Below are 25,145 nucleotides of genomic sequence, written 5' to 3'. Positions count from 1 at the left end.
AACTAGTGAATATAGAGGAAGTCCTCTAGCCTCGGGCATAGATATGATCAAAGTGCCTTTTAGTGATGAAACCGCTGTCAACGGAGGATAATTCAATAGATGATGAAGCACAATCGAGTGAGTCTATCAGAGCAACCAAGTAGAAGTAATTGCATCAGAGGTAGTTGATTGTGGGTAGCCAGAGCTCTGGCGGGTTAGAGGGTTCGTTAGATATTCATCCCAGGACCAGAAGTGACAGATGCAAGTTATTGCACTCTTAAGGAACTGCGCGTAGGGTCTTGTCCTGAATTGTTTGCTTAGCCTGCGAATAGCTGTTGATAGGTGATATCGGTGGTGCTCAATGGACCCTATTAGAGGATCACGGATATTACTCGGGCGTAAATGGCTTTAATGGTTAGAGAAGTTATGAGCGAGGTCGCCAATAGCTGTGAATCAAGTAAGAAAGCGTTTTATTCCTGATGCTACTTAATACACCTGCACTGCCGTCCGAGGTTCCGCTCCAAAATCAGCAGCCGCTTCATGACCATTCCAAGCTATAACCCAGACCGCCGCCGGAGGCCGTTTCTTCATCCCAACTGCAAACATGCAGAGGTGGAGGGGCTGAGTAGGAAAATCGGCAGCCAGCTAGCATGTGTACTTATCGAGACTGAAGCCACTCTCCTAAACAATGTCTTTTCGCAAGCAAACAGAACCCTTGAGAGGAAAAAGAAACCATGCAAAGAGCCCGAAAAAGACAGGAGTGGGATGCGTTGGCGACGGAACAGGTTGGCCTCGAGAATTGTTCTGAGGTCAGCATAAGGGGAAGCGGGGGAAGCCACCACAACAAATACCCAAATTGAAAAAATGAGAACGAGAAAAAGTCTACTTATCAAAGAAGAGCCCCCGGGGGCAGACAAAATAAATAACAAAGCCTGATCCATTTCTGATTCCCTCGCCATCCCTCTCACCCTAGCGAGATAAAAGGCGACCTGTTACTCGCTACCCAAGCCATCGTCCCGCAAGTCAATTGCAAGGGACGAACCAGTAGCATAGCCGTCTCGCCCGTGATTCGGAATAAAAAAATTAGAAAGACCACACCTACATGCAAACAACCACATCCGCAACAAACCCGCGATATCAGAGCCGAGTAAATCCCCGCCAGTTTCCCATGTTCGTGCCAACCATCCCCGACTTTTATCAGCTACCCGTTCCACATGACATTTCGATCGCCGATTGCCAGCGAGCTTGAAGAGAAAAGGAGGAAGGAGGAAGAAATACATCTACGCGGCCTCTCACGGCAAATGGGTAGGAACGGGGGAGGATTAAGGATTCAGAAGCAGATAACAAGCCAGTCCGATAGGAAAAGGACGAGTGACATTCGTAGCATTTTCAGACGAGCACAAGGACTGCAGAGGATGGGCCTTTACATGGTGGTGTGCGCCATCCAAGAAACCGACGCCGGAATGAGTTTCGAAGAATTTGCGTGCGCCCAGAAAGAACATTTAGGTTTCAGGGGTGAAAACAAGCAAATGCCACACCGCTTAATCGAAAACATGATGTCGTGACGCATGCTTTTAGCTGGGAGTGTTAATCTAGCCGAGCCATCATTTCATCTTTCGTTAGTGGCTTGAAACTAGGAGATTCAAAATCTAAGCCCCGAGCTGCCAGGCTCGGGCGCGCATGCGGCGGAACCAGCTGCCGGTTAAGATGTGGCGCGATCGAAAGTTCTGGTGATGGTTAGTACAAACCGACTAACATATTGCGTTGGATCAGTCTAGACATACCATGAAGGGTGAAATCAAAGAGGTTGGGGAGATCTCTAGAGGTCCCATTCGGATGACGTGAATCGGGGAGCCGAGTAGTCGGGTCCCTCAACTCATCAAAGAAGGGTTGAACTAAGGCATCAATGGCGGAGAGTCGTTGCGTCGGAGTATACTCTAGGAGTTTCGAAATAAGATCAATGGCGTGTGGGTCAGCCTTTCGGAAGACCTGTTGTATTGTGAGTGACATGACACCTTTGGTCCACGCGTGCGAATCTACCTTGTTGAATGGATGAGGCTTAATTTGAGGAAACTTGTGTTCCATGTAGTTCGGATTCATGGTCCGAATCTGGTCTCGCGTGGGTGTCCCGAGAACCTTGATAATCTCCACTAGTTGGTCGATACCCGATTCTCCTGGAAACAACGGTTGCCCGAGCATGAGCTCTGCCATAACACAACCTGTAGACCACACATCTAGGAATGTCATGGATTAGCTAAGCAGAAACGGTAGAATGCAGGGACTGGGTTAATGACGTACCAATTTTGGTAGTGTAGTTTGTCGCGCCAAAGATGAGCTCTGGTGCTCTGTAGTATCGCGAGCAGATGTACGAGACATTTGGCTCATTTTCCACCAGAATCTTCGCGCTTCCAAAGTCACACAGTTTCAAAACACCAGTAGTTGGGTCAAGTAGCAGATTCTGCGGTTTGATATCCCTGTGGCAGATTCCTTGCGAATGAATGTATGCCAGCGACCTGAAGAGTTGGTAGATGTAGAGTTTGACCTCAAGAATGGGCATGACGGTTTTCATCTTGTTAAAGTACCGCGAGGCTCGGTAAACGGTTTCTGGGACGAATTCTAGAACTAGATTGAGGTAAACTTCGTCCTTCTGTGGCTGGAAAAGTCAGTAAAGCCACTCGAGTGGACTCTGCGCGTTGGACCACATACCCGTTCCCCATTGTTATAGAAAAAAGCCTTGAGCTCGACGATATTTGGATGCCGGACGATGCGCATAATCTGTAGTTCTCGATTCTGCGAAAAGTTAGCCATCCAGCATAAATCCCACCAAAGCCGCGTCCGCAAACACACCTTGAAGCGCTTGTCTTGTAGAACTCGCTTGATGGCCGCGTCTTCGCCACTAGGCGACAGCTTCGTCTGGAAAACTACTCCAAAAGAGCCGTTCCCGACGATTTTGCATTGTGTGTATGCTAGGTCTTTATATTCGCCGGTCTGTCCATCTTGAACCTTCTCACGAATTACCTCTGCGGCTTCGTTAGCATGACGAGATTTGGAGAATAACAACGTCAAATTACCACCCATCCGTAGACTCGAAAACGCCGATGGCCGATTCTGTGTCATCGTGCCGTGTGTCTCAACAGTGTGCTCAAAGAAATGTGGATTGCTATCGAGAATACGGCGGGCTGTAGTTCAGGAGCTGATGCGAGGAGCGCGGAGTCTGGGCGATGAAGTCCGTAGTGGGCGAGAGAAGCAGCAAGATGCTGTCGTGGGAGCGGTCGGGTGGTGGAGCAACGCAGGAGTCGGAGGTGTGTGTGGTTTTCGTCACGGCTGGTGGGTGGTTGATCAAGTGATTGATGGGGTTGTTGAGAGTGGTAGTGGCTTGTCGCTAAAGAGGCAAAACACAAGCACTGAGAGGGTGGTGGTGGTGAATCGCAGGGTACCGCCTTGGATAAAGATGAATTCGAGGTTTATTTATCTGTTGTTGAAGCGGTGCGAGAGATGACGAACGGGATGATGATGTTGGAGTGTGAGTGCTTGGAAGCCCCGCTACCAGGACCGGGTGGAGCTAAGATTCTAGTTGGTGCGTGACCTTGCAAGTGAATAACGGTACGTCTCACGCTGGCGGCCAGTGAAGGGGCGCTTCTGGGTCCAGGCGGGAGAACCAGAGCTGGCGGAGAGGTGCACGATTGAGGAAGAGGGCCGTAGGGAGAGTGGGTCGAAAAGGGATATTAACGCAGAGTTAGATTTCGAAGCTGTCGCGGTCAGTCACGATTCGCTGTCTGACGGCTGCGATGGAGTTGTGCTGCTGCGCGCTGCTCTCTCCTGCTGCTCCTGCTTCCAATCTTAGGGCAGGTGGCACGTGAAGGGTCGCAGAGGGCCAGTGAGAAGACGCGAGACGCTGAGAAGGTCGGCTAGGGAGCGCCTGTGTGGCTTGGGGAGAAGGTCAAGTCTGTGCTTCAGGGCCTGTTGGTAATTCAAACGGCCTGCATTGGCAACACGGCTGGGCAACGAGCATGGCGGCATTGGCAGCATGGCAGTAAGTTAGGGCATCACAGCAGCAGGGCAGCATCGCGGCATCGAATTGAGCTCTTGGGCAACTGGGGGGCGATGCGGAAAGCACAGAAAGCACAGGAAGCACAGCAATCAGATCAATTGTCTGAGCTATCTGGCCGCAAACACGAGAGACCTGTCCTGCCTGTTGCCAGCACTCTGGCACGCCCGCCGTGGCTGCGGCCTGGGTTGCGTCGCCGCGGTGTGCGGTTCCCAGTGGCATCAGTGGTGGCATCAGTGGAATGGCATCGGTGGCATCAGCGGCATCGGGGATGGGCATCGGGATGGCTAGGCGTGCCGCTCCTTTAGGGAGATTTGCATCACCATGTAATCAGAACAGGAACACCTCAGCCGTCACGTCTGCTGATTCTGCCCTCGTCTCAGCATCCCCTCTGGCCACCACCCGCAAGCGCCCTGCCTCCTTTGAGCTCCACTTTGGTCGTGTTGTCCAGGGCTGGAGCATAAACGCAGCAGGTCAGCTGTCCACTTGGGCAAATCCTCCCGTCCAGCCAAAAAAGGTCGGAGCCACACCACGGCCCAGCAGCAGCAGAGCCTCCCTCTCCGAGCGCTCGTTCCAGCTCTCCCATTTAGTTCGCGCCCAGTTCCGGCAGTGTTTGGTGCCTGAGCAGCACGCCCACAGCTCCTCTTCCGGGCGTCTAACCGCGCCTCTTGCTCGCTCCTTACCGCCATTCCGCCCTGTTCAAGCCCGCCGAAGTCTGCATCTCACAGAAAACACAGAGTAGGGCGGTTCAGCGCTGCGGCCCTTGCCTCGATCGGTTCACACCTGCAGCAACCGATACGCCGGCCGGGGACATGCCAGTCACCATGACGAGCGGTGCTGACACAGATTTTGTCGCCTCAAGCGCACCGCTCAGATTCCCACTGAAGAGAGAAACAAAGGATGGATTACGCCGTGATGCCGCGCCGTGTTTCAGATACATAAGCAGTGACAGCTGAAACCGATCTCACATCTAGCAAGGCGCAATGCTCGCGAGATCCAGTATCGTTCGGGAGGCAATAGATAGCGACAAAGTACAAGAGCCAGCCGTTTGGTTGTCTTGCACAAGGGATCCGCGGCGATACGTCAACCTGCAGCCATCTCAAACGTGCCCTCCCGTCTGCCACGGCGGTTGGGATTCCGAGGGGGAACGGGCTCTCCAATCAGACCTAATCCGGCATAAATCGAATGGTCGAAATATTGATACTCACACGTGACTGAGAGATTAATGCATGCAAGGTTCCGCAGACCAATATTCAAAAAGCTTCGCTGCGCTTTTTTAACTTCGGAATATTCGGAAGGTTCCAGCAGGGCACCTAGTGGCTGTCTGAGACCCTTTAGTACTCTTGCAACGCGATCTTAATAAGACCACCTGGTGCTAAACCGTCCTTTGGACGTAAAGGATCGTGACACCAACCTCAGAGCAAGTCTAACCGACCACTAGCAAGGTAAAAGGCAATTGCATCGATCGCCAATCGTTAGATTAGAGTTGCAGAAGCCAGTGTCCATGCTTCAGGCTTCAATAATCTGTTTCTATCTCGTTCAATCAAGCGTGCAGAATTTCAGCCTTGCACAGCCTCTCTGTGACATGAAAACGCGCCTCCGCAGCTCAGTCGAATGCCTGCAAATCGAGATCTTCCAACATCATGTCTTCACCTCCATCGGTATGGGAAAATTATTATGGTTCAAGCCACGTAGACTTCTGTCCGGACACAGTTCCTCCTATTGGGCCTAGCCGCTTCCTTGACCCTGGCGTTAACGGTGGTGTGTACGAGACAAGCTTCAACGGCGCGACTCTAGCGTGGAAGAATATATACTGCCGACATGCTATCAGGCTCAATGACCGCGGGGAGATTGAATCGGTAGAAAGGCTTCGACACAAGCACATCATCAGCATAGTAGGATCTTATGCCCATGGGATATGGCTCGGACTGCTGTTCTGGCCTGTTGCTGTCTGCTTTCCTTGAGGACCTAGAGAAACTTGGCTAACGATAAAGAACCAAACGAAACTTGGATGGACACAAAAGGCCGACTGAGAGCAATTTTTAGGAACGAGCTGTACGAGGTATATCTCAGCAGGCTCCATCGTTGCTACGGTCGCACTGCAAATGCTCTTTCTTATGTCCACCAACAACGTATTAAGCACAAAGATCTCAAACCACGAAACGTCCTGCTCACGCACAATGGCCTTTGGATCACGGATTTCGGAGCATCGACGGACTTCTCCGCTATCGGCGCCAGTGACCAGGAACGCCAAAATATCGTGCACCTGAGGTGTCTGAGCGCCAACCAAATCGTCGATCAGCGGACATATTCTCTCTTAGCGCTATGTTCCTGGAAATGACATGCCCTTGTCGAAATTCCTTTCGAAGACCTTAGGAGTCTCAGGCCAGAACATGATCGATCATTTTCAAGCTAACATTAGGCGCATCAACTCATGGTTTTCTCCTTTGAACCGGTTACCCCGTGCCCATGAGCGGCGCCTCGCTTTTGAATTAGACAAATGCTTGACCCTGATCCAGATGAGCGGCCCAAAGCTACAGATATCTGTCCAAGTCTTTATTTCATGAGTAAATTAAATTACAAACAAAAAGAGACCAGTTTTGATAAGTTTTACGGACCCTGTTGCGAGCAGCCTGCGCCAGAATTAGCATGCAACGAACAACAAGCGGAGATTGAGCGCCTACGTTCTCAGAATGCTGCGCTAAAAAGTCAGCTTCATACCCAAAGCGCGTGGATCGATAACCTGTCCAAAGGGATCTTTTCTTCATCACGCTTTAGCTTTCAAACACATCCTAGCCGGGATGGTCTCGCCAATCAGTGATCTTTTTGGATTGGAGTGGAGCGACTGCTAGCCTTGATAGGCAAGCGTTAATCCCGTTTAGGATAAACCACAAGTAGTTAATTTAGGCTGGAGTGGATTCCCAGCAAGGGCCCAGGGGAGGGAAAAGAACAGGAAGAAGTCGAAACAAAGCTGGGGCTTCGAGGCTCTAGATTCAATGGGTAACGGCTACGATTATGAAAGTTGTGATTGCCAGGCAGCGATGGATGGAACTGAGATCGAATCCACCTACTCCATCCTTTGGGGTCCCTTGGACCCTGTGAAGCCTTAAGATTGTGCTCTACGGTCTTTAACCACTCGAATAACAGTTGCCCATGTTTCTAAACGGCCCTCCAGGGGACAATAGACCGCTTGCCGAACATTCTAAGTGGTTAGACTTCATCAAACCCTTCTCCACATGCTAAAGAAAGTCTTAGAAGAAACGGAGCTAGCCGTAATGAAGCAGCCTTTCGGAGTTGGAAAACCAGGCTTGAAACACCATACTTTATCCTATAAAGTCATGCTTCTAACTATAGCCTTTCACTACCGCTAGGTGGATCAGGCCGTATGGGGTTTTCGGACCTCATATTCTTACATTTCCGCTGAGGTATGATCATGAAGTCGCCTGACAAGAGTGGAACTGATCCCGAGTCTATTCTTATCAACAGTTGATGCATGTATTAGGTCAATTTGAGTGTTGATCAAACCCTGCAATTTTTCTAGTCGCCAATGAGGTCCTCATGGCAACGTGGGAATTTTCAAAGGGGAACGCTGCATTACAGGTTTCCATTTACCCCTTGGTAGTGAACAGTCAGATGGTTGCATGGTGACTAGTATGATACTATCCCTGCCAAATGCAGGCGAAAGCAGCCACGCCAACCCCCGCACATAAAGGAGAGACGTCAAAAGGGAGTTAGCCATCGAAGTACCCCTCTTCATCAGACAATGCTTGGTGACTTTAACCACCATACACCGTCTCTTTGCATCTCGTTGTAAGTGCTTGCTGATCCTGCTAACCAAACGGTACAAATTCGCAACTTTTCGAGTAACAAGCAGAGCCACTTCGGCGTATTGGTGTCTTCTTACAGCTCTCTTTAGTTCGGCACATCAGATTATAGCTGAGGCGACTTTTCCAGAGACGATAATCTGATCATTGCACCCTCAACCTCAGCCCCCCCTCCCATCTCACCCTCAGCGCACCACCACTCACAGCCTTATAGACAGCAGAAATCGGACATGACATTAAGTAATAGGCGCGCTCCGCCCGCCACGAAGAACTAGTCAACCGCCCGAACACAAGGCCCGCCGTTACATTCCAGACGCCCATTTAAATGCACCGGCAACAGCATAATTAAACATCAGTACACCATGAAATCCAGGCCGTCCTCCCCAGGCCCAGACGCCTCGCCATCATCGTCATCATCAGTGTGCTCGTTATCCCCCTCCTCGTTCTCCTCATCCTCCTCATCCTCTCTAATCCTGTCATCATCATCCCCATCCCCATCACTACTTCCCCCNCCCCCCCNCCCCAACGGACTCCCCCGCCGCACCGCACCCGCACCCCCAACCCCAGGATCCGACCCCGCGCGCGCCCCCCTCAACATCCCAACCGCCCTCTCCACCTCCTCCCAACTAGGCCTACAATCCCTCGACCCCCTCGGCGTCGCCGGCCCGGACTGTGTCGCCAGAACCCTAAGCCCGCGCCGCGCCGCCTCGGCCGCAATCTCGCGGCCCAGCTGTTGGACCTCGCGCTCGGCGGCGCTGAGCGGGAGACGTGCGCGGGCGGCGCCGCTGTCGCGCTGGCCGTCTGCGGTAGCACCTGGGGGTGTCGGGGGGGAGAACTCGAGCCGGACAAGAGTGTGAGCGTCGGGGTCTGCGTCGGCGGGGTCTGAGCCGCCGCCTCCTGCTCCTCTGATTGTTGATCGCGCTCCGCCGCCCCTTGATCGCGCTCCGCCATGACTTGCATCCGCATCCGCGCCCCCGGCCTCCCCGCCACTACTCCCCCCCGTCTCGCAGCGCCAGATACCGCGGAAGCCCCCGGCCCCGGCACCACCACCACGGCGCACGCTCTCCGGGCTCGCGGGCGGCGTATCGAACCCCCTCTTCGCGGCCAAGCTCGCCGAATGCACCAGCTGCTGCACGATTGGCGCATCGAGCTGCGCGCCCAGCGTGCCGCTCCTCACGAACAGCACGAGGCCCAGGCACAGCAGCAGCAGCGTGCTCTGCACGACCGCCATGCGCTTCTGCCACACCAGCTCGTCGGCCAGCAGGCTCAGGCGCGCCGAGACGGCCCCCATCTCCGCCTCGTGCGACTCGCGGTGCGACTCGAGTTCCAGGATCGTCGATTGCCACAGCTGGTCGTACTGCACGCGGTAGGCCTTCAGCTCGGCGAGGACCGAGGTGTTGAGCGTTGCGAGGAAGGTGGTCGTTTTGGTGAGTTGCCGCTTTTCGACGTGGATGAAGGCGTCGCGTAGGATGCGCGACTGCTCTTCGATGTACTGCAACGAGAGTGTGCTGTTGGATTCGAGCTGTTGCAGCCGCTTGTGGATCGATTTGAAGAAGGATTCTTGGGTTGTCGGGTTGGCGGGCTGTGGTTGCGTGTGCGAGGGTAAGGGGCGGGTTTGGGCTTGGTCTGTGGAGGGGGAGGGAGGTTTGGTGGGTGGGGCGCTGGGTGTGTCGTTTGTGGACGGCTTTGAGGCGGCGTGGGAAGTTGAGGCTGAGCTGTCACTGGTTGCGTTTTGCGAGCTACTCGTTGGCGATGAGGCTCCCATAGAAGTTGAATCGGAGCCAGAGGGAGCCGGATCGCTACGTTCGGCTCCCCCGGACGCGGCAGACGCCGTACCAGCGCTACCCCCGTGTGTGCCGTTGATAGGTGAGGCCGATGCCGCTTTACGAGCATCAGAAGGAGGCTGTGATCCATTCTGGGTCTCTGAGGTAGACAGTTCGATGTTTGTCAATTGTGCTGGCTGAACAGACTCATTTTGTGAACCCTTCTGAGTATCCTGAACCGGTTCTGGCTCGGCATGGTGGCTTCGTGGGTTTTCTTGAGTTACCGACTGAGACGCATCTTCTTCCTTGCGGAACTCTTCTACACTTGACGGCTCCGTAACTTTAACATGCTCTGATGGTATCTCGAGAGCCCCCCCTGCTGCGTCTTCCTCAGCTACCGGCATAGCAGTAGTGACCGGTTCCCCCTCAGCCTCTTCAATCGGCTCTGCAAAGTCATATTCACCTCTTGCCGCTTCCTCCTGATGTCTGAACTCCTCCATCATGGTTGTGCCATGAACTCTCAGGAGACTGACCGGACAATAGTATTCGTTGCCATAGTGACTCAAGAACTCCAACCGTAAGTACCTCGCCCAAATAAGCGGGTTCTCAACCAGGAAAGCCTGGATGTCTCGTGAATTGCGGGCTTCGAACACTCCAAGCTCTTTCCACCGGTCAAACTTGACAGGATATCGATCCGAGACGCTGATGCGGAAAGTGCGGAACATGGAAGAAAAGAACTCAAAGTTTGCCAGGACGATAGTATCGATGAGGATGTCGTCGCAGAGCTCGACTATGATGAACTTGTTTTGAGCAGCACATTCGTTGAGCATGTAGCTATCCTTATTCTCAACGAGAACCGAGGAGGAACTCTTGCACTGCTGGTTCGTTTTGAGGACGGTAGCGGCGCAGTCGAAGGAGGCATAATTGAAACGTTCTTTGCACGTTTTGCCAGCATCTTTGCTGCGAGCTCGAGAGCTTGGGGGGACATTTTCGCCCTCATCACCGGTCTTGGAGGCATCAGACCGCTGGCGTGTTCCAGAAGCCCAGCTGGCGGTCCCGCCATCAGCTTGCCCAGCATCTCCAAACCCTCCAAAGTCCAGTTCTATCTCAGCATCTTCACCTAGCGAGTCCAACGCGTTGTTGATGCTCACAGGCCTCCGTCTACCTCCAGAACCGCTCGAGGCACCCCGACCTTGTCCAACATTCTCAGGCGATTGCCCAGCGCGGGCAAGGTTCTGTTTTTTCCACTCTTCGAACGAAAGGAAGTTCGCATTGTCAAGGGGAGAGTCGGTCTCGACTTCCGGCTCTGTGCTTGCCGTGCCGGTGGGAGAAGGAATGGCGGGGGATGCACCAGCCGCAATCGAGTGTGCTGGTGACGCGGAGTCTGGAGCTATATCTCCTGTTGGGCTGGGTAAGCTGGGTTCTGGGCTATCAGGTCCGCTTTCGGTTCCCTTAAAGCGGTCTCCCGCCCCATCTCCCCACCACCGCAGTACCAGAGTCCCAGCAGAAGCTATAGCCTCCGAAGCCTCTGCATCTGCGGCGGCAGCTCTCGAAGATGCCGACCAGCTCGTCTTCAAGCATTGCTGCGGCAACGTGTGCGTGATGTAGTTAATGGTGCGAGATTGACATGTCGATGAAGAGTAAGCTGCAGGGAGCTTCACAGAAGCGGCTGTAGTGGTCGAAGAGGATTGAGAAATCGAAGCGGAAGCTATCGAAGCTGAAGAAATGGACGGGGATTCCAAGCCGGTGGTTTCATTTGTGCTCTGGGCTAGTGGGATGCACAAAAGCAATAGTAGGTTTGCCCATATGCAGACATATGCGCCAATCGTGGGCATTGCTTGGGCGCATTCTCAAGCAAGCTGAAAATGGAGCTGGAGGTTTGGTGCGCGATTTTGCGGCACTATGAAAAACACGGAGAATTTTAAGAGAAGGCGGTTGTTTTCAATAGGCGGTGTCGAGTTGTTGACTTTTTTCGAGTTTGACATGGTGTCAAGAGGACCTGCAGCGACCTATTGAGGCGAGATCGACGCCACCAAGGAATTTCCCTCGAATCGTCTCACCCACCAACCTGCTAATCCTAGAGTGCAAGCCAAGCCCCCACACCGCATACTACGGACTTAATAATACAGAAAACATAAGACTACAATTTTCACAGCTTTACTAACTCCGGAAGGCTATCCAAAGCCACTATGTACATTATACAAATACACTAATCAAACTCCGCCCTCACCTGCATAAGCACAGATACCACATCGAATACTCACACATGTAATCCACTCAATAGAAAAGTTATCACGTCGTAAAGGCATGCCCATGAACCTAGTAAGCGCGTAGGGCGCAGCACGCAGCACGCAGCACGCAGAACGCAAAACGCAGCAAGCGTATATTTGCGTAGCGCGTAGCAACGTAGCAACGTATCAATGAAAGCACAGAGAGGGAGAAGTACTTTCAAACCGTGCACAAAATCAAATACCGAGAGCGAGTGAATGCTCCAGAGATCCCTCCCAACCCCGGTCCTGTCCGGTTCAGTCATATGCAAGGTCTATAGCCTCGCAGCCGTCCCGCCTGATCTTTCAAATGTCCGCCCATCCGCCTCTACCTCCTTCTCGAATTCCTAGAATAACGCCGTGCTAAATATACCGTAGAACGCCATGCAAAGAACGAACTAGATCTGAATATACAAAAGGTGCTTAAAGAAGAACGAGTCAAGTGTGCTTGCTATGCTATTGTAATACGCATGCAAGAGTATGAAGCGCCGAATGCGTCAACGCTTAGTCGCAGCAAGGTAGGTGCGTAGATTTCGGTAAAGAGAGCTGGAGGCCAGCAGTGTGCCTCGAGGAAAGGATAAGGAGATATTGAGCACCGGGGGGCCGAGGATGTCTCAAACGAGCTGCCCTAGAAGAGCTGCTAGCTGAGGTTCCCTTTTGCCCTGCTCCGTATGTCAGAAGCCCTCGTCGCCAGCACGGCAAACTTTTATCTCTTTAACCCATTCCGAGAACAGAATTTGGTGGGCTGTGAGACGGCGCGCGGGATTCGGGTCGAGAATCGAATAGATCACGTTACGGCATTGACGCTGTCGCCGCATTAGTGGTGAAATCTCTGAATGGGGTTGGATGGCTTACCCTACGCAAGACCTCGATAGGCCTGTACCCGGCTTCTTCCCTACGGTCTTCGAGATACCTGTCAAAAAATTCATCTTCACCTCTCTGTGCGACTCTCCAGAGGTGTCGGCCCGTTCGCATGGCCATGTAGATGATACCGCAAGCCCAGACATCGACTGCTCGAGGATCGAACTCTTGGTCGACGTACTCCTCAGGAGCGATGTAAGGAGCCGAGCCGCAAAGTCCAGCGGTCATGTGGGCCTCTTTCTCCCAAGCCATGCGGAAGCATTCGCCGTTACCGAAATCGGTGATCTTGATGGAGCCATGCTGGGTGAGAAGGAGATTCTCCGGCTTCAAGTCTCGGTGCGCAACGCCCATCTCATGCATATATTCGACTCCGCGCATGAGTTGCTTAAAGAAACAGTCGGCTTCGGTGACATCGAGCTGCCCCGCCGCAAGAACTAGAGTGTAGAGATCTCCGCCAGAGCAGTATTCCATGACCTCACAATACAAGCCCTTGTCGTCTTGAAGAAGATCGAGAGTATTGATTACATTAGGATGGGCCATTGACGAAGAAATACAGAATTCGGCCGTGAGACGTTTGTGGTATTTCTTCGCCGACTCTCCCGGTCGCTGCTTGAATTCTTTGACAGCATAGAGCTGCTCGCGCTTCGGATCCTTGGCGTCAGTCTTGTGGGCGACCCGCACAATGCCAAAAGCACCACGACCAACGACCTCCTGGCATTTGCCGTACTTTTGCGCAAGAGTTTTCGAGGTGTCGGCCGTGTTCTTTGCCTCTGCCAGTTTTTCCTTTTCGTTTCTCATAACGTCTGCCCAGTTAGCCATTAAGCTTAGCGGCTGCTCGTCCTGGTTGCCCTCCCGCCTCTTGCCTGTCATGAGATTCTGAAACATATCCGAAAGTGTCTCCTGACGCTTGCCCACTTTTAGGTGATGCTCGTGGGTGCCATCCTCATTGATCCAGAAACGCCTGTAGGGTTGTTGGGTTGCTTCTTTTTTCTTGTCAGCCCCGCTTTTCTTGTCGGCCTGTTTTTTCTCAGTAGTTGACGTCTGTTGCGTAAGCGGAGGCCGCCCGACGATGGATGGCGCCGGCGAAGCACCGTTCATCCCCTTGTCCATCATCCTGTCCGGCTGGGCTATTCGTGCAGAGTCTCTGCTCTCGGTATCCTTTCGAGTGAACATGCCATTGATGCGCGAGGACATTGTCGGCTTCTTCGGCTTCAGGCCCGGGGTGTTATTAGACTGCAGAGAGTTTGTGCCAGCGCTTTTCGGAGGTGATAACGAGAAGTTGCCGTCTAGCTGTGAGAGTAGCGAGGAGGTGGTAGAGGAGGACCGTACGGGTGAGGTTATGGTCTTGGGGCTTGTGCTTGGGGGACTGCTCGCAAGCTTGTCGGTGGCAGTCGCAGCCATTTTTTAATGTTATCGCGAGACCCAGCCGAGTGTGTTGAGACAGAAGCTTTGAACGTGGAAAAGGTGGTTGGTGGTGGTTCCGTTGAGACTGGAGTCTCGCGCGGCTGGGGCAAAGCCCAGAGTTGAAAGGTTTAATACCCACAAAACGGCCGACGTGACAATTAGTGCTTGGACATCAACGCGAAAAAAGAAGCCTCCCGCAGTATGTAAGAGTCGCTGATACTGGTAGCGTCAAGATTTTGCCGATGGCAAAACCTTGGCATCGGACGGGCAGTACGGAGAGAGGCTCGTAGATTCGATATTGCTGACAAAAGCGGCGAGGATGGTTTAGAAAGCTGGGTTGGAGTTGAGTGTGGCTGTGTCGCCGGGGTCGGGGCGATACGAGGGCGAGGTGGTGTAACAGAAATGTAAAGTTGACAGATTACTCTCAAATAATGCGAATTTGGGAGGTTTGCGTAGTGGTGGTGGTGGTGACGGTGGACTCGATAGAAATAGGAAATAGTGGGAGGGTGAAGGGGAATGATTGCTGCGGGGGCGAACGCAGATGGTCCCAGGTGGTCGCAGGTGGTCGCAGGTGGTCCGCTCGTGTTGCGGGCTTGTTGCGCGATTTACAAATTATGGGAGACAGACTAAGCTGATTCTAATAAATCTTATTTTCTGGTGGAAGCAGGGAAAACTGACTCCAAGCGCGAGCGGAGGAAAAAGAGAGGAAGAGGAAGGTCAGGCTGCAAACAGATCTGATTATTATTACGATCCGACCGCACGTCCTTTCGCGTCCTGTATAGAGCAGGCCCATCAGCCACCGCGTACTCTTGGACTTCTGGGAAGGACGTCTGGCTGTGCAGTCTGGCTGTGCAGTCTCCCATTCATCTCTCTGGCCGCCATTGGACCCGGCCTTTCACTCCGCATGACGAGCAAGCGAGCAACAAGAACAAAAGAGGCGTCTAGAGAAGCCACGTGCATGCCTGGAATCCCTTGCAATATCGCTTCCTCAAGCTTTCTGCCGAGACCAAACGCCCTGTACTCTCAACGCATAAGCATCGCACACCATTGTTAGAGGCGAAGATGATGCAACATCCGCTCACCCTGTCTTGCTGCTTTGCTGCTTTGCTGCTTCACTGCTTGCTTATTTGATGCTCCTGCTCCTGCTCCTGCTCCTCCGGTTGCTAATTCGGGGACAAGCCCATCAGCTCCTGCTCGTGAATGCTGTTCAGCCGACTAGTCGCATAACGTGTGCCGCGTCTCTGACGTTGGCCTGCCTGACATAGCCCATGAGAAAGAAGGTCGCTTGGTCTTCTCCATCAGCCCCGGGACTCGCTCGTCATCACCAAACTTCCCTTCCAACGGCGCGCAAAGCAGAGGCAGGAAGCTCCTGATGAGCCAGTCAAAAATCCCTCAGCTTTGAGGATCTGCATGCGACTCGACTTCTCCACCCTGCAAGCTGCTGCAAAGGCGCTGCAGAGCTGCTGCAAGGTCGGATGCACCGCCGTCTCTATTTGAACTGCAATGCACTCCCACAGCCCCCACGCTCTCCCACAGTCTCCCGCAGCCTCCCACACAGACCACTTACCGCTCCCCGATTCCGGGATGCTGGTTCTGCCCAGCCAGTCGGGATCACAGAGCACGTAAACAGCCGTAGTAGCCATAGGCACGATGCGTGTTGATTGGCCAGGGTTGCACTTTTACTTCGATATCCGTTCCCCACTTTGCCCATCTGAAATTGGAAATTTCGTGAGATGCACTTTGGTGGGCGCTATAGCGGGTTTGACGGACGTCCTAGACAAGCGACCCGGACAGGCGAGTAGACCGGCATCCCGGGACGATGCAAGCAAAGCATGAGCTGTTTACACTAGCAGTACTCGCCAGTGCTCTCCCGGTACTCTCTACCTCAGCTTCCCGCCTTCCGCGTCCGCCATACGCAACTAAGCCGTACTACTACTATTGACAAGCTCGCCAGATAAGCAGCCCCCGCAAATCACTCTCTCATTACCCACCTAGCCACCGCATCCATCGCGTCCATTGTGTTCCATCGCATCCGCCGCGAGGCTGATCCGGCGAGCCCGTGTAGTTTACCCCAGATATCATTGGAGGACGATACCAGGAACAGAGTGGAGCAGAAACACCTCAACCGCAGGTTGCATACATAACACCTACTCCACTTAAAACATTCAACATTATATCCCCTCCACTATGATGAAACATCACGCAGAATACCCCCTTCCTGATCGACTTTTCTTCCGCAAATCGACCACCCGTTCCACAGGCCCATCTACCCGGGTCGAATGTGGTCAGGTTGCAGAACGATTATCTCCGGGATCATACTCACACGCTCTGATCGTCTCGAGCCACCGTATCGAGGTAACACTGCCGAGGATGCCTGGAGTATGCAATGCACCGAACGAGAAAAAAACAAGGCAGATATACGAAGTTGCCTGTTCAGGCAGTTCTTAGACGCTTTAGCTTTGGGGAAAAAGAAAAAAAACCACTCCTTTATTGTTTTCTAATCAGCAGTTCGCCTGACCGTAGAGCTTATTCCAACCAAACACTTAACATGAGTTTTGAGATGCTAATACGGCAGCCACCGAAGAAAAGCGTCAGCGTCTCGTCTCTTCCCGCAACAACTACGCTAGGACAAATCGCACGTCCCGCCGGTAGCAGCTCCGCCAGCGCTAATGTACAAACAAAAGCGGTGTATCTTTTGTTGTTTATCTCGAGTTACCTCGTCTACTCAATGGCAGCTAGAATTTTTCGAATGACTAATGGTTTCGACAGCTGCGGTGTAGAAGTGGATTTCAGCCAGCATGTGCGTGCTGTCGAACGCTGGGGCTTTTCTGCATCAGCGCCACTTGTTGCCAAACGAGCCCGTTGAGGGCTTGTTTGGTAACCTTTTTTGGCCAGGTCAAATTGGCCCAGGCGGGCGGTCAAAAAAGCCACCTGGTGGCTCACGGGCCACCCAGACCAATATCCGCCTGGCGGGAGTCGTCCGTTTAGTGACCCCGGTGGTCTTGGCAGCCGAAAGTCGAGCCCCTATCTGGCCAGGTGGAGTCCTCATGTCAGCCGCAATTGTAAGGCCAAAAGTAGAATAGACTGCGCGATTTTGGCAAAAATCGCCCACCTGGCAGGTGAACTCTGCCCGATCTCACCAGTTCCCTCCACTTCCGTAGGGGTACTCAACTGCCTGTGCGGCCAGGTCGATCGACTTAACCGTACTTTAACCCTTGCAACGGTAAGGTCCTGCGCGTGGATGGCCCGTGCGCGAACAACCGTTTTCAAATAACGCTTATATCAATTACACCACTACTATGCCTTTTAATCGCGCTAAAGTTGACAAGGACCTTATTTGGAAGACTTAATATAAGGTTTCTCCTAATCGCATTGCTAAAAAATGGCCCCAAAGCCCTTAGTCTTATTGACCTAATTGGCTAGCCTTTATCGATAACGGCAGGGCCCATTTTACCGTTGCAAGGGATACCGATTTTAACCAAGTATCGCTATCACGTGACCTTACTTACCTCTGAAAATGACGCCTTAAATATCAACGGCAGTATCTATAGGCCTTCTAGTACTCCTGGCGTTGGTTTAGATGCTTATAGATTGTGTGAAGAGCCTTCTTACGCCTAGTCATAGACGCCAGCACATTGTTGACCCTCTGCGCGGTAAGATAAGGACGGTGGAACTGCTATTCAGACCTCCGCAGGCGATAAAGACGTTAATCTAGCTTATTAGCGCCCACTATTAGCGTTAACGGGGCTGACCGGACTTCGGAAGTGGCGTGTGCGGACCTAAGAACGGTTGCGACCATGAGGGACTCCACAAGTCTCTTAGAGAAATACCAGCGAAATTGGATCTGCGTCCCGAAACAATCTCCCAGTTTGGTCAGAATTAATCATTTACTGTGCTCTGATTCTACTTCTTTACCCTATGCACTTGGTTTAGAAATATTCCTGGCACCAGATATAATTCATGAATTTATCAATGACGCTGAATTTCAAGCATCTTAAGTCTACTATGTTTTCTTAGCCCTCATTCTCTAACTACCTTTTAGATGCCTGATTCATATTCTACTCTTTTCAGCAAGCACCATCCCGCCCTTCCCCTCATTTGAACAAGGCCACCCCAAAAATGCCAAACACATCCATCACCTCCCTGCCCTTTTCCATCCCTCTTAACCCTCTTTCAAAAAATACAAACCTCGCACACCAAACACAGCAGGATCAAACAGTAGGATCAGCAAACAACACAGTCAGACACAAGATGGTCGAGCACTTCAATTCCGAAGTAGCTACACTGATACCAATACCAATGCCGATGCCAATACCGATACCAATCCCAAATCCACCAGCCTCCTCGCCCAACGTCATATTCCCGCAAACAGAAATATCCAATGCCTACCAGCTCGTAAGGCGCATTCTCTCTTAAATGATACACACCACCAGCCCAACCCAACCCAGCCCGCAGCAGGTATGCGCGACAAGAGGAGTAGTGGAGACCAGGTACCGCAAAAGTGACGGAATCCAGCCGCAGCCAAAGCCGTTCCTCTCATCCCATCCATCTTATCCTATCCAACCCTCATTCAGCCACTCCCGCCCCCTCCTTCTCCTTCTCCTTCTCCCCTTCCCCCTCCCTCCCCTCCTTCAACCCCCTCAACCCCCTCGCAATGAGCCCCTCCCTCTCCCCCTCCCCCGCCCCCTCCCCCACCCTCTTCGCCTTCTCGATCAACTTCGCAAACCCCACCTTCGGCACCTCCCTCCCCAAGCGCGCCGTATCGAAAATGAACTCGTTCTCCCGAATCGCCTTAATGCCCTCAACCCGACGCGTCAGGTACAGCGTCGGGCGCCGCATCCTCCCCGCCGTACCATCCCCTCCCTCCCTTCCCACTCTCTCGCCCTCTCCCGCACCACCATCGCCCTCCTCCATTCCCATCTCCCGCTCCCGCCTCTTCTGCGCCTCTAGAATCCGCGCGATCTCGTCCTGGTACGCGCGCTCGTAGACGTCGATATCGACGGCGGACGGCGACTCGGACACGACGATCGGCCCGTCCGGCGGCTGCAGCGACGTGTTGTCCGGGTCCGGGTTTGAGCTGTCGATGGCGTCGCTGCCCGTGCCGATGTGCAGGAAGAGCGTGTCCTGCAGCGGGTCGTGCGCTTGGCCTTTGCCGGGGGAGGGGGTGCCGGATTCGGTGCGGGGCGGCTGAGGTTGGGCGAGCTGAGGGAGCGGTTGCGGTTGTGGTTGCTGTTGCGGGGTTTGAGGGGGAGGGTGCTGTTGTTGCTGTTGCTGTTGCGGCTGTTGCGGCGGTTGTGGTTGCGGCTGCGGCTGCGGCTGCTGTGTGAGCGGCGCTGGGGAGTTCTCGTGTAGGATGCGGACGTGGGCGTGGGGCGCGTCGGTGGTGCTGCCGGCGTGCGGCTCTAGCGCCGCGGCCGTCGTGGCCGCGTATCTGTCAACCTCGTTCTTGCCGCGGTGCGCCTCGGACGCCTGCGCCTGCGACTGCGACTGCGACTGCAGGAAGGCCATCTTATCGATGTGCTCGGGCAGCCGCGTGCCCGCGTCCGAGATTTCGATGTTGCGGTGCACGCCCTCGGTCGTCAACACTCCTTCGAGCGGGCGCCGGTCGTCTGAGTCTTGGGATTTCGATTTGCGGAAGCGCGATGTGCTGCGCATTGACAGGGGTGGTTGCACGATGCGGGAGGCGCTGCCGAGGATGCCTTCCATGAGTTCGGGGCGGCGTCTGAAGAGAAGCTGTTTAAAGCGTTTTACGGCGCGGACCTAAGAGGGGGTGAGTGTTTGGTGGAGGAAGGGGGGAGTGCGGGCGGAAGGGATATTTAAGGGGTTAGGTAGGGTAACTCACGACTGTTACTAGATGACCCATGTTCCCTGTAATGGCCGCGTTGAGTTCTTCTTCTGTGGGAGGTTCGACAATAATTGCGATGTTCTCGGAGGTGGGCAGGAGAGGATCTGTTCCACGTTTCGTGACCCAAGGGTGTTCCTACACCAAAGTCAATACTACAAGCTTTAATACCTAGGTCAGACTACTCACTCTTATCTCTTCCATCTTTATCCGTTTCTGGGGATCTTTTTCCAACAGCTTTGTCAACAGATCTTTCAGGTCTCCGTCGCAGTCGCCTCCTATCTCCACGCCATCATTTCGTATCGAGCCGTACAACTCGAGCACCCCCTTCTTTTCGAACGGAATTCTGCCGAATCGCAGGCAGTAGAGCGTTACACCCATGGACCAGATATCTGCAGCTCTCCCAGACACCTGGCCGTGTTTGGCAACGCAAAGTTCAGGGGGCATGAAAGCCGGCGATCCAGCCGATTTTGCTGTTTGCATCTCCGACTCCTTCTCGAACATCTCCGAAACTCCGAAATCGACAATTTTAAGGACGTCATCATCGGTTATGAGGCAGTTGTCCGGTTTGATATCTCGGTGTATTATGCCCTGAGCGTGTACTATACCAGGCAAGCGTTTTAGTGGAGCTCCGTGCCCTTGAGATTCCCTGGTACCTACGGTATTCTAACCCAAGAATCATGTCCCGGAACCAGCATCTGCACTTCTCCTCGTCGTATGGATCTGCTCGCTCCTCAAGACCCACCTGCATGACTACTCCCTTCTTGCACATTTCCATGACCATGTACAGGGAGTCTTCTTCAGGATCGTCAAGAACCTCAAATAGGGATACGACATTTGGGTGATTCAATTTCTTCATGATAGCAATTTCCTCTCTTATCAGGTCCAGCGAGTTATTCGGATCGGTGTCCGAGGACGAATGTCGATGCAAAGGGGAATTGAAGCCCAGGCCCGCAGCCAGAGCGCCCTGACGTCTGTTTCTCGCACTTGGCCGTCGGAGGAGGTTGGACTGGGCGCGCTTCCGCAGGCGCGATTTCGAGAACTCTTTAACCGCCTATCACACACACATAAAAAATCAGCATAAAGTCACTTTTCGGCCCCCACACAGGAAAAAAAAAGCCTGTCCCCAATTATCAAACCCCGCGCATACATGGAGGAAAGGTCCTATCTGCAAGCAGCTTTCGGTTGTACTTTTAATTCCAAGTGGGATTCCTCACATATTCTTGGCCATACTGGTCGACGGCCAGGTGGACGGCGCCGAAGGAGCCGCGGCCGATCTCCTGCTTGATCAGGTACTGGTTGATGCGGTGCTGGGCGGTGCCGTCATCCTCGCTGTTGCTGTACTCGGAGCGCGCGTTGAGCGTTTCCTGCTCGGACACCAACAACACGTTAGAGCTGAGCTGCTAACTTATGTTTTGTTTAATTTATATGTTTTTTTTTCTTTCTCAATTTGCCTCTCATCCCCAATTTCATTGGTGTGTGCTTGGCCGGGTGGTTTTGGTTTTACGGACTTTGACTTGTCTTGTGGTGGACGCTGCCCGGCGGTGGTGTCGGAGGGGGCTCTGGTAGGCTGGAGCTGACCTAGTGGGGGTTTCTCGATTAGAGTCATAGCTTTCAGAGTGCTATAGTAGGGAAAGCATTACATGTATTTGACGGTAGGCGGTCGAGTACCTTCTCCGGCAGACGGCACAGCCAAGCTGATGTCGTCTGGGGAAAGGATGCCGGGGATATTGTCTGTAGATAAAAGCTTCGTCGGGGGTGCGGGGGGCATGTTGTGTGATCGACGTCAGTATGAAATAAGGAAGAAATGAGGTGCAGGGTTATATAACGGCGCAGAAGTGGCTCAACAGAGCAAATGAACAAGAGCTGCAGTGGTATCTCTAGGTAGCAGAGGGAAGTGAGGTTGGACGAAGAGAGAGTTGGTGGTGGGGGCTGTTGGCTTTGGAAGTAACAATGGTGCCCACTTTTTTTTGGCCGGGTCCCTCATTTTCACGAGCACAGGGTCCACTTGCTGGGCAAAGCTTGGCCGGACTGTTTTTCCACGTTGCGTGTCCACCGCCCACCAGGCTTTACATACCCACCGTCTATTCTAGTGAAGACATTGGTGGATCTACTCGGCCCGTCTACACCTGCGAACACTCTCAATATGGTCGTCTATTCCTTCTATATCTTCGATCGACATAGTGCGTCGCAGTCTCCCTCACCTCTCCAGTGCCTGTCACTAACAACCCTCAAGCCGAGTGCATCTATACCAGGCGATGGACTCCGAGACCTATATCCTCGAGCGGTAAAAGTGTGCGGCCGCAGTCCGGCTCCAGCATTACCAGCAATGGCGACAACGTTCCCACAACCCGCAAAGCTCTGTCGAAAGAAGACGATGCCAAGCTAATATTCGGCCTGGTATTCTCGCTCAGAAATATGGTACGGAAGCTGGGAGGAGAGGACGATAGGTGCGCAAATGAGTTGCAATTGGTCTCGCATGCCCACTGCTAACCAGCTCTGGCCCTTCACAGCTTCCTCTCCTACCGGACTGGCGAATACAAGCTCCACTACTACGAGACTCCGACGAGAATGAAGTTTGTCATGCTCACAGATACGAAGCAGAACAATCTTCGAGTAGCCCTTCACCAGATATGGGTAAGCTTATACGTCGAGTATGTGGTTAAGAACCCATTGTCCCCAGTGGAACATCCTGGAGGAATCGGTGTTGCAAACGAGCTGTTTGAAAGAGGGCTTGATTCCTTCGTCGTAAGAATCCCCTTTGCAACTCCGGCCTAGGAGATATAGACGTTGACAAAAGCACAAGACCACTGTCTTTTCATCATGATACCGGCTATAGTATTGCCGGAAGGTAAGATGGAATGTGGACATGTCTCACGGGTGAAGGAGCTCTACCCAACCGTGCTTGACTCCACGCCTCCGATCAGAAGAAATGCATGGTAATTATCACCATGCAAGAACTCTGGCCGCGAGTAGGCGAGCACTGCAATGTCCGGGACACTGCAGCCACAAAGGTTACCAAGAGATACTCAAGCACACTCCTCAGGAGAAGCAATACTGCTTGGGTATGCCGGAGGAATGTCCGGGTGCGCGAACTAAAGGTGAAAAGTCTTAATAATATGTGTACATACGACAAATACCGTGATGCAGAATGAGTGCATAGATACGCAGAATTCGCCAACAGCTTTCGCTTCTATCAGATGCTGGGAAGTGTTTCGGCATGTCAGTGAAGTAATTTTGTAATCAGATGGATGGCGAGGAGCACTTTAGAAGCATTTGTAACTCAATTCAACTTTCCTACTCAGAGTAGATACTATCCTTCAGACCTCCCTGCATCAATTCCTTTGTTGTCCTAATCTTAACTCCAAATTCGTCCCATTTCTATCAGTCATCCGGGTATATCATGCTGCACATCTCCCTATGTCAAATTTCATGGCACTTTTCCCATCCGGCCACAGTCCTCCTTACGCTTCAACCCTTTAAACGCCCCTACCAAATAAAACTCGTGATCATGCTTTCTGCGCCCTAACTTTTGCCGGTCCCAACCCTTTCCTAATCTCATCCAGCTGCTCAAGCCCGGTCTGATACCCGCCCTTCTTCACTCTTCTCCTCCCGCTCATAGAATACCCTCCCAAAAAGTCATCCATGATGCCGTCGAAATCTGATCGCAGCTGCGGCACCTCGCTCGTCCCAGAAATGCCCGACATCCCTGACATTTTGCTCAACCCAGACATTTTACTCATTCCCGAGACCATAGAAGCGTCGTCAGGGAAGTCTTCGGCTGCGTACTCCTCTTCAATCTTCTCAAAGCGCTCGTCGAGCAGAGTGAGTCCCTCAGTACGATGTAGGGCGGAGGATGTCATGCTGTAGCCTGAAGTAGATGTCAGCGCGCCTTTGCGCTTCTTGCGACGTCCGCCGGCTGTGAGGGCTGATGCTCCGGTCAAGTCTGAGGGGGCCGCGGCTTTAGCGGCCTTCGATACTTTGGCATCTTTTTTAAATTTATTGAACTCGTGTAGCCAGGCATCGTCTCCTTCCTCAGCGGATTCCGGTACTGAATCTGGGGCCGGGAGATCTCCCAAAGGCGCCGGAGTCTTCTTTTTGCTGGGCTTGGGTGAGTTACCAGCCTTGATAGTATCATCAGTCTCCCACCCCTCATCCTCTTCATACTGCTGGCCTATCGAGACACCCCCGCCCTCGCCCTCATCCCACGCCCCTTCCTCCCACTCCACAGGATCAACTTCCAACCCATCTCCCGCCAATTCACCGAACAACTCGTCATCATCATCTACATACGCCTCGTCCTCGAGCGCCTCCAACACCTCTCTAAGGCGAGGATCCATATCGGGCTGGAACCCCGCCAACGCATCCGGCACATTCTGCTGATCCTGATACGTCGTCCTGCGCACAAACCCCGACGGCGCCAAATCCTCCCCAAACAGGTCCCGCGCATCCCTCGACACGACGCTGCCGCTGCCGCTGCCGACACCAACCCCAGCCTCGCTCCCCCCATCCAGCCCGACACCACGCAGCGCGTCCTCCAGCTTCATCGTCTTCTCCTTGCCCTTGCCCTTCTTCGCGCCGCCAGCTTCGACGAAGAACGCATCCCCGCTCGCGCCCAGCTCCCGCATGTGCTGCATGTAGTCGTACGCGGAATCGTCGTAGAAGACGCCATAGGTCGCCGCCTCGCCCTCGTTCGGGCGCACGCTCAGCCCGAACTCGTCCTCAAGGTCGCCGCGCGACCTGGCCTTACTGCGGGCCGGCGCCACAGCCGACGCCGCAGAGCCCGCAGAGCTCGCAGAGCTGGCGGCTGGGTCGTTAGCGGTGGCGGCGGGCTGGCGAAGGTTCGGCGCGCCCACCTCCTTGAACACCATGTCTGGGGCGTCGGCATCGTGGATGCGTGGGTCATTCTGGGCGCGGTGGACGAGCGTGAATGTCGTGGCGGTTTTTTTGTCGCTGGCGGAGGGAGGGGGTTAGTGGGGGTTCACTGTCCCAAAATCTTGACGGGAAACGGGAAACGCACATGAATTTTCGGCGCGGCATTGTGGGCGAGTCTCTTGCTGCTAGCTGAGGTGATTACTTGAGGCGGATCCCTAGGGGAAGTGAGGTGGAAGGTGGAGGAAAAAAGTGCTGACAAAAGCGTCGTTGGTGGATTTAACA

At 53.4% G+C, this 25,145-nt stretch overlaps 9 protein-coding genes across 9 annotated transcripts; 3 read left to right on the top strand and 6 right to left on the bottom strand.

The window, feature by feature from the left end:
• Window positions 1-427: 427 nt before the first annotated feature.
• K441DRAFT_273733 (uncharacterized protein) lies at window positions 428-1,066 on the bottom strand. The gene has a single exon (XM_067640897.1). The coding sequence runs from the start codon at window positions 936-938 to the stop codon at window positions 567-569; it is 372 nt and encodes a 123-aa protein (XP_067499209.1). The 5' UTR covers window positions 939-1,066; the 3' UTR covers window positions 428-566.
• Window positions 1,067-1,566: 500 nt separating this feature from the next.
• On the bottom strand, window positions 1,567-3,096 carry K441DRAFT_680951 (Pkinase-domain-containing protein; the record flags this gene model as incomplete). Its single annotated transcript, XM_067651419.1, has 5 exons — window positions 1,567-1,706; window positions 1,764-2,198; window positions 2,278-2,632; window positions 2,686-2,769; window positions 2,827-3,096. The coding sequence occupies 5 exons, from the start codon at window positions 3,094-3,096 to the stop codon at window positions 1,567-1,569; spliced, it is 1,284 nt and encodes a 427-aa protein (XP_067499208.1).
• Window positions 3,097-5,486: 2,390 nt separating this feature from the next.
• K441DRAFT_667321 (uncharacterized protein) lies at window positions 5,487-6,096 on the top strand. The gene has a single exon (XM_067649815.1). The coding sequence runs from the start codon at window positions 5,671-5,673 to the stop codon at window positions 5,989-5,991; it is 321 nt and encodes a 106-aa protein (XP_067499207.1). The 5' UTR covers window positions 5,487-5,670; the 3' UTR covers window positions 5,992-6,096.
• On the top strand, window positions 5,900-6,478 carry K441DRAFT_273675 (uncharacterized protein). Its single transcript, XM_067640896.1, has one exon. It carries the CDS (start codon window positions 6,039-6,041, stop codon window positions 6,366-6,368), a length of 330 nt encoding a protein of 109 aa, XP_067499206.1. The 5' UTR covers window positions 5,900-6,038; the 3' UTR covers window positions 6,369-6,478.
• A 1,530-nt stretch (window positions 6,479-8,008) lies between these two features.
• On the bottom strand, window positions 8,009-11,661 carry K441DRAFT_273650 (uncharacterized protein). The gene is made up of 2 exons (XM_067640895.1): window positions 8,414-11,661; window positions 8,009-8,290 (listed from the first exon to the last, which is right to left on the bottom strand). The coding sequence occupies exons 1-2, from the start codon at window positions 11,447-11,449 to the stop codon at window positions 8,204-8,206; spliced, it is 3,123 nt and encodes a 1,040-aa protein (XP_067499205.1). The 5' UTR covers window positions 11,450-11,661; the 3' UTR covers window positions 8,009-8,203.
• An 894-nt stretch (window positions 11,662-12,555) lies between these two features.
• Window positions 12,556-14,143, bottom strand: K441DRAFT_689898 (Pkinase-domain-containing protein; the record flags this gene model as incomplete). Its single annotated transcript, XM_067652345.1, has 2 exons — window positions 12,556-12,687; window positions 12,737-14,143. 2 exons carry the CDS (start codon window positions 14,141-14,143, stop codon window positions 12,556-12,558), a joined length of 1,539 nt encoding a protein of 512 aa, XP_067499204.1.
• A 4,569-nt stretch (window positions 14,144-18,712) lies between these two features.
• On the bottom strand, window positions 18,713-21,891 carry K441DRAFT_699686 (Pkinase-domain-containing protein; the record flags this gene model as incomplete). Its single annotated transcript, XM_067653175.1, has 7 exons — window positions 21,632-21,891; window positions 21,500-21,569; window positions 21,206-21,355; window positions 20,649-21,042; window positions 20,178-20,590; window positions 19,989-20,126; window positions 18,713-19,906 (listed from the first exon to the last, which is right to left on the bottom strand). The coding sequence occupies exons 1-7, from the start codon at window positions 21,757-21,759 to the stop codon at window positions 18,713-18,715; spliced, it is 2,487 nt and encodes an 828-aa protein (XP_067499203.1). The 5' UTR covers window positions 21,760-21,891.
• Window positions 21,892-22,051: 160 nt separating this feature from the next.
• Window positions 22,052-22,870, top strand: K441DRAFT_644549 (trafficking protein particle complex 1). Its single transcript, XM_067646759.1, has 3 exons — window positions 22,052-22,171; window positions 22,225-22,438; window positions 22,502-22,870. Exons 1-3 carry the CDS (start codon window positions 22,135-22,137, stop codon window positions 22,764-22,766), a joined length of 516 nt encoding a protein of 171 aa, XP_067499202.1. The 5' UTR covers window positions 22,052-22,134; the 3' UTR covers window positions 22,767-22,870.
• Window positions 22,871-23,272: 402 nt separating this feature from the next.
• On the bottom strand, window positions 23,273-25,128 carry K441DRAFT_619161 (Low temperature viability protein). Its single transcript, XM_067645862.1, has 2 exons — window positions 25,009-25,128; window positions 23,273-24,941 (listed from the first exon to the last, which is right to left on the bottom strand). Exons 1-2 carry the CDS (start codon window positions 25,026-25,028, stop codon window positions 23,498-23,500), a joined length of 1,464 nt encoding a protein of 487 aa, XP_067499201.1. The 5' UTR covers window positions 25,029-25,128; the 3' UTR covers window positions 23,273-23,497.
• Window positions 25,129-25,145: the final 17 nt, after the last annotated feature.

This window comes from Cenococcum geophilum (assembly GCF_001692895.1).
Source record: "Cenococcum geophilum 1.58 unplaced genomic scaffold K441scaffold_54, whole genome shotgun sequence".
Taxonomy (NCBI): domain Eukaryota; kingdom Fungi; phylum Ascomycota; class Dothideomycetes; order Gloniales; family Gloniaceae; genus Cenococcum; species Cenococcum geophilum.
The sequence above is the reverse complement of the archived record's forward strand: the minus strand, read 5'-3'. Positions and strand labels throughout refer to the sequence as shown.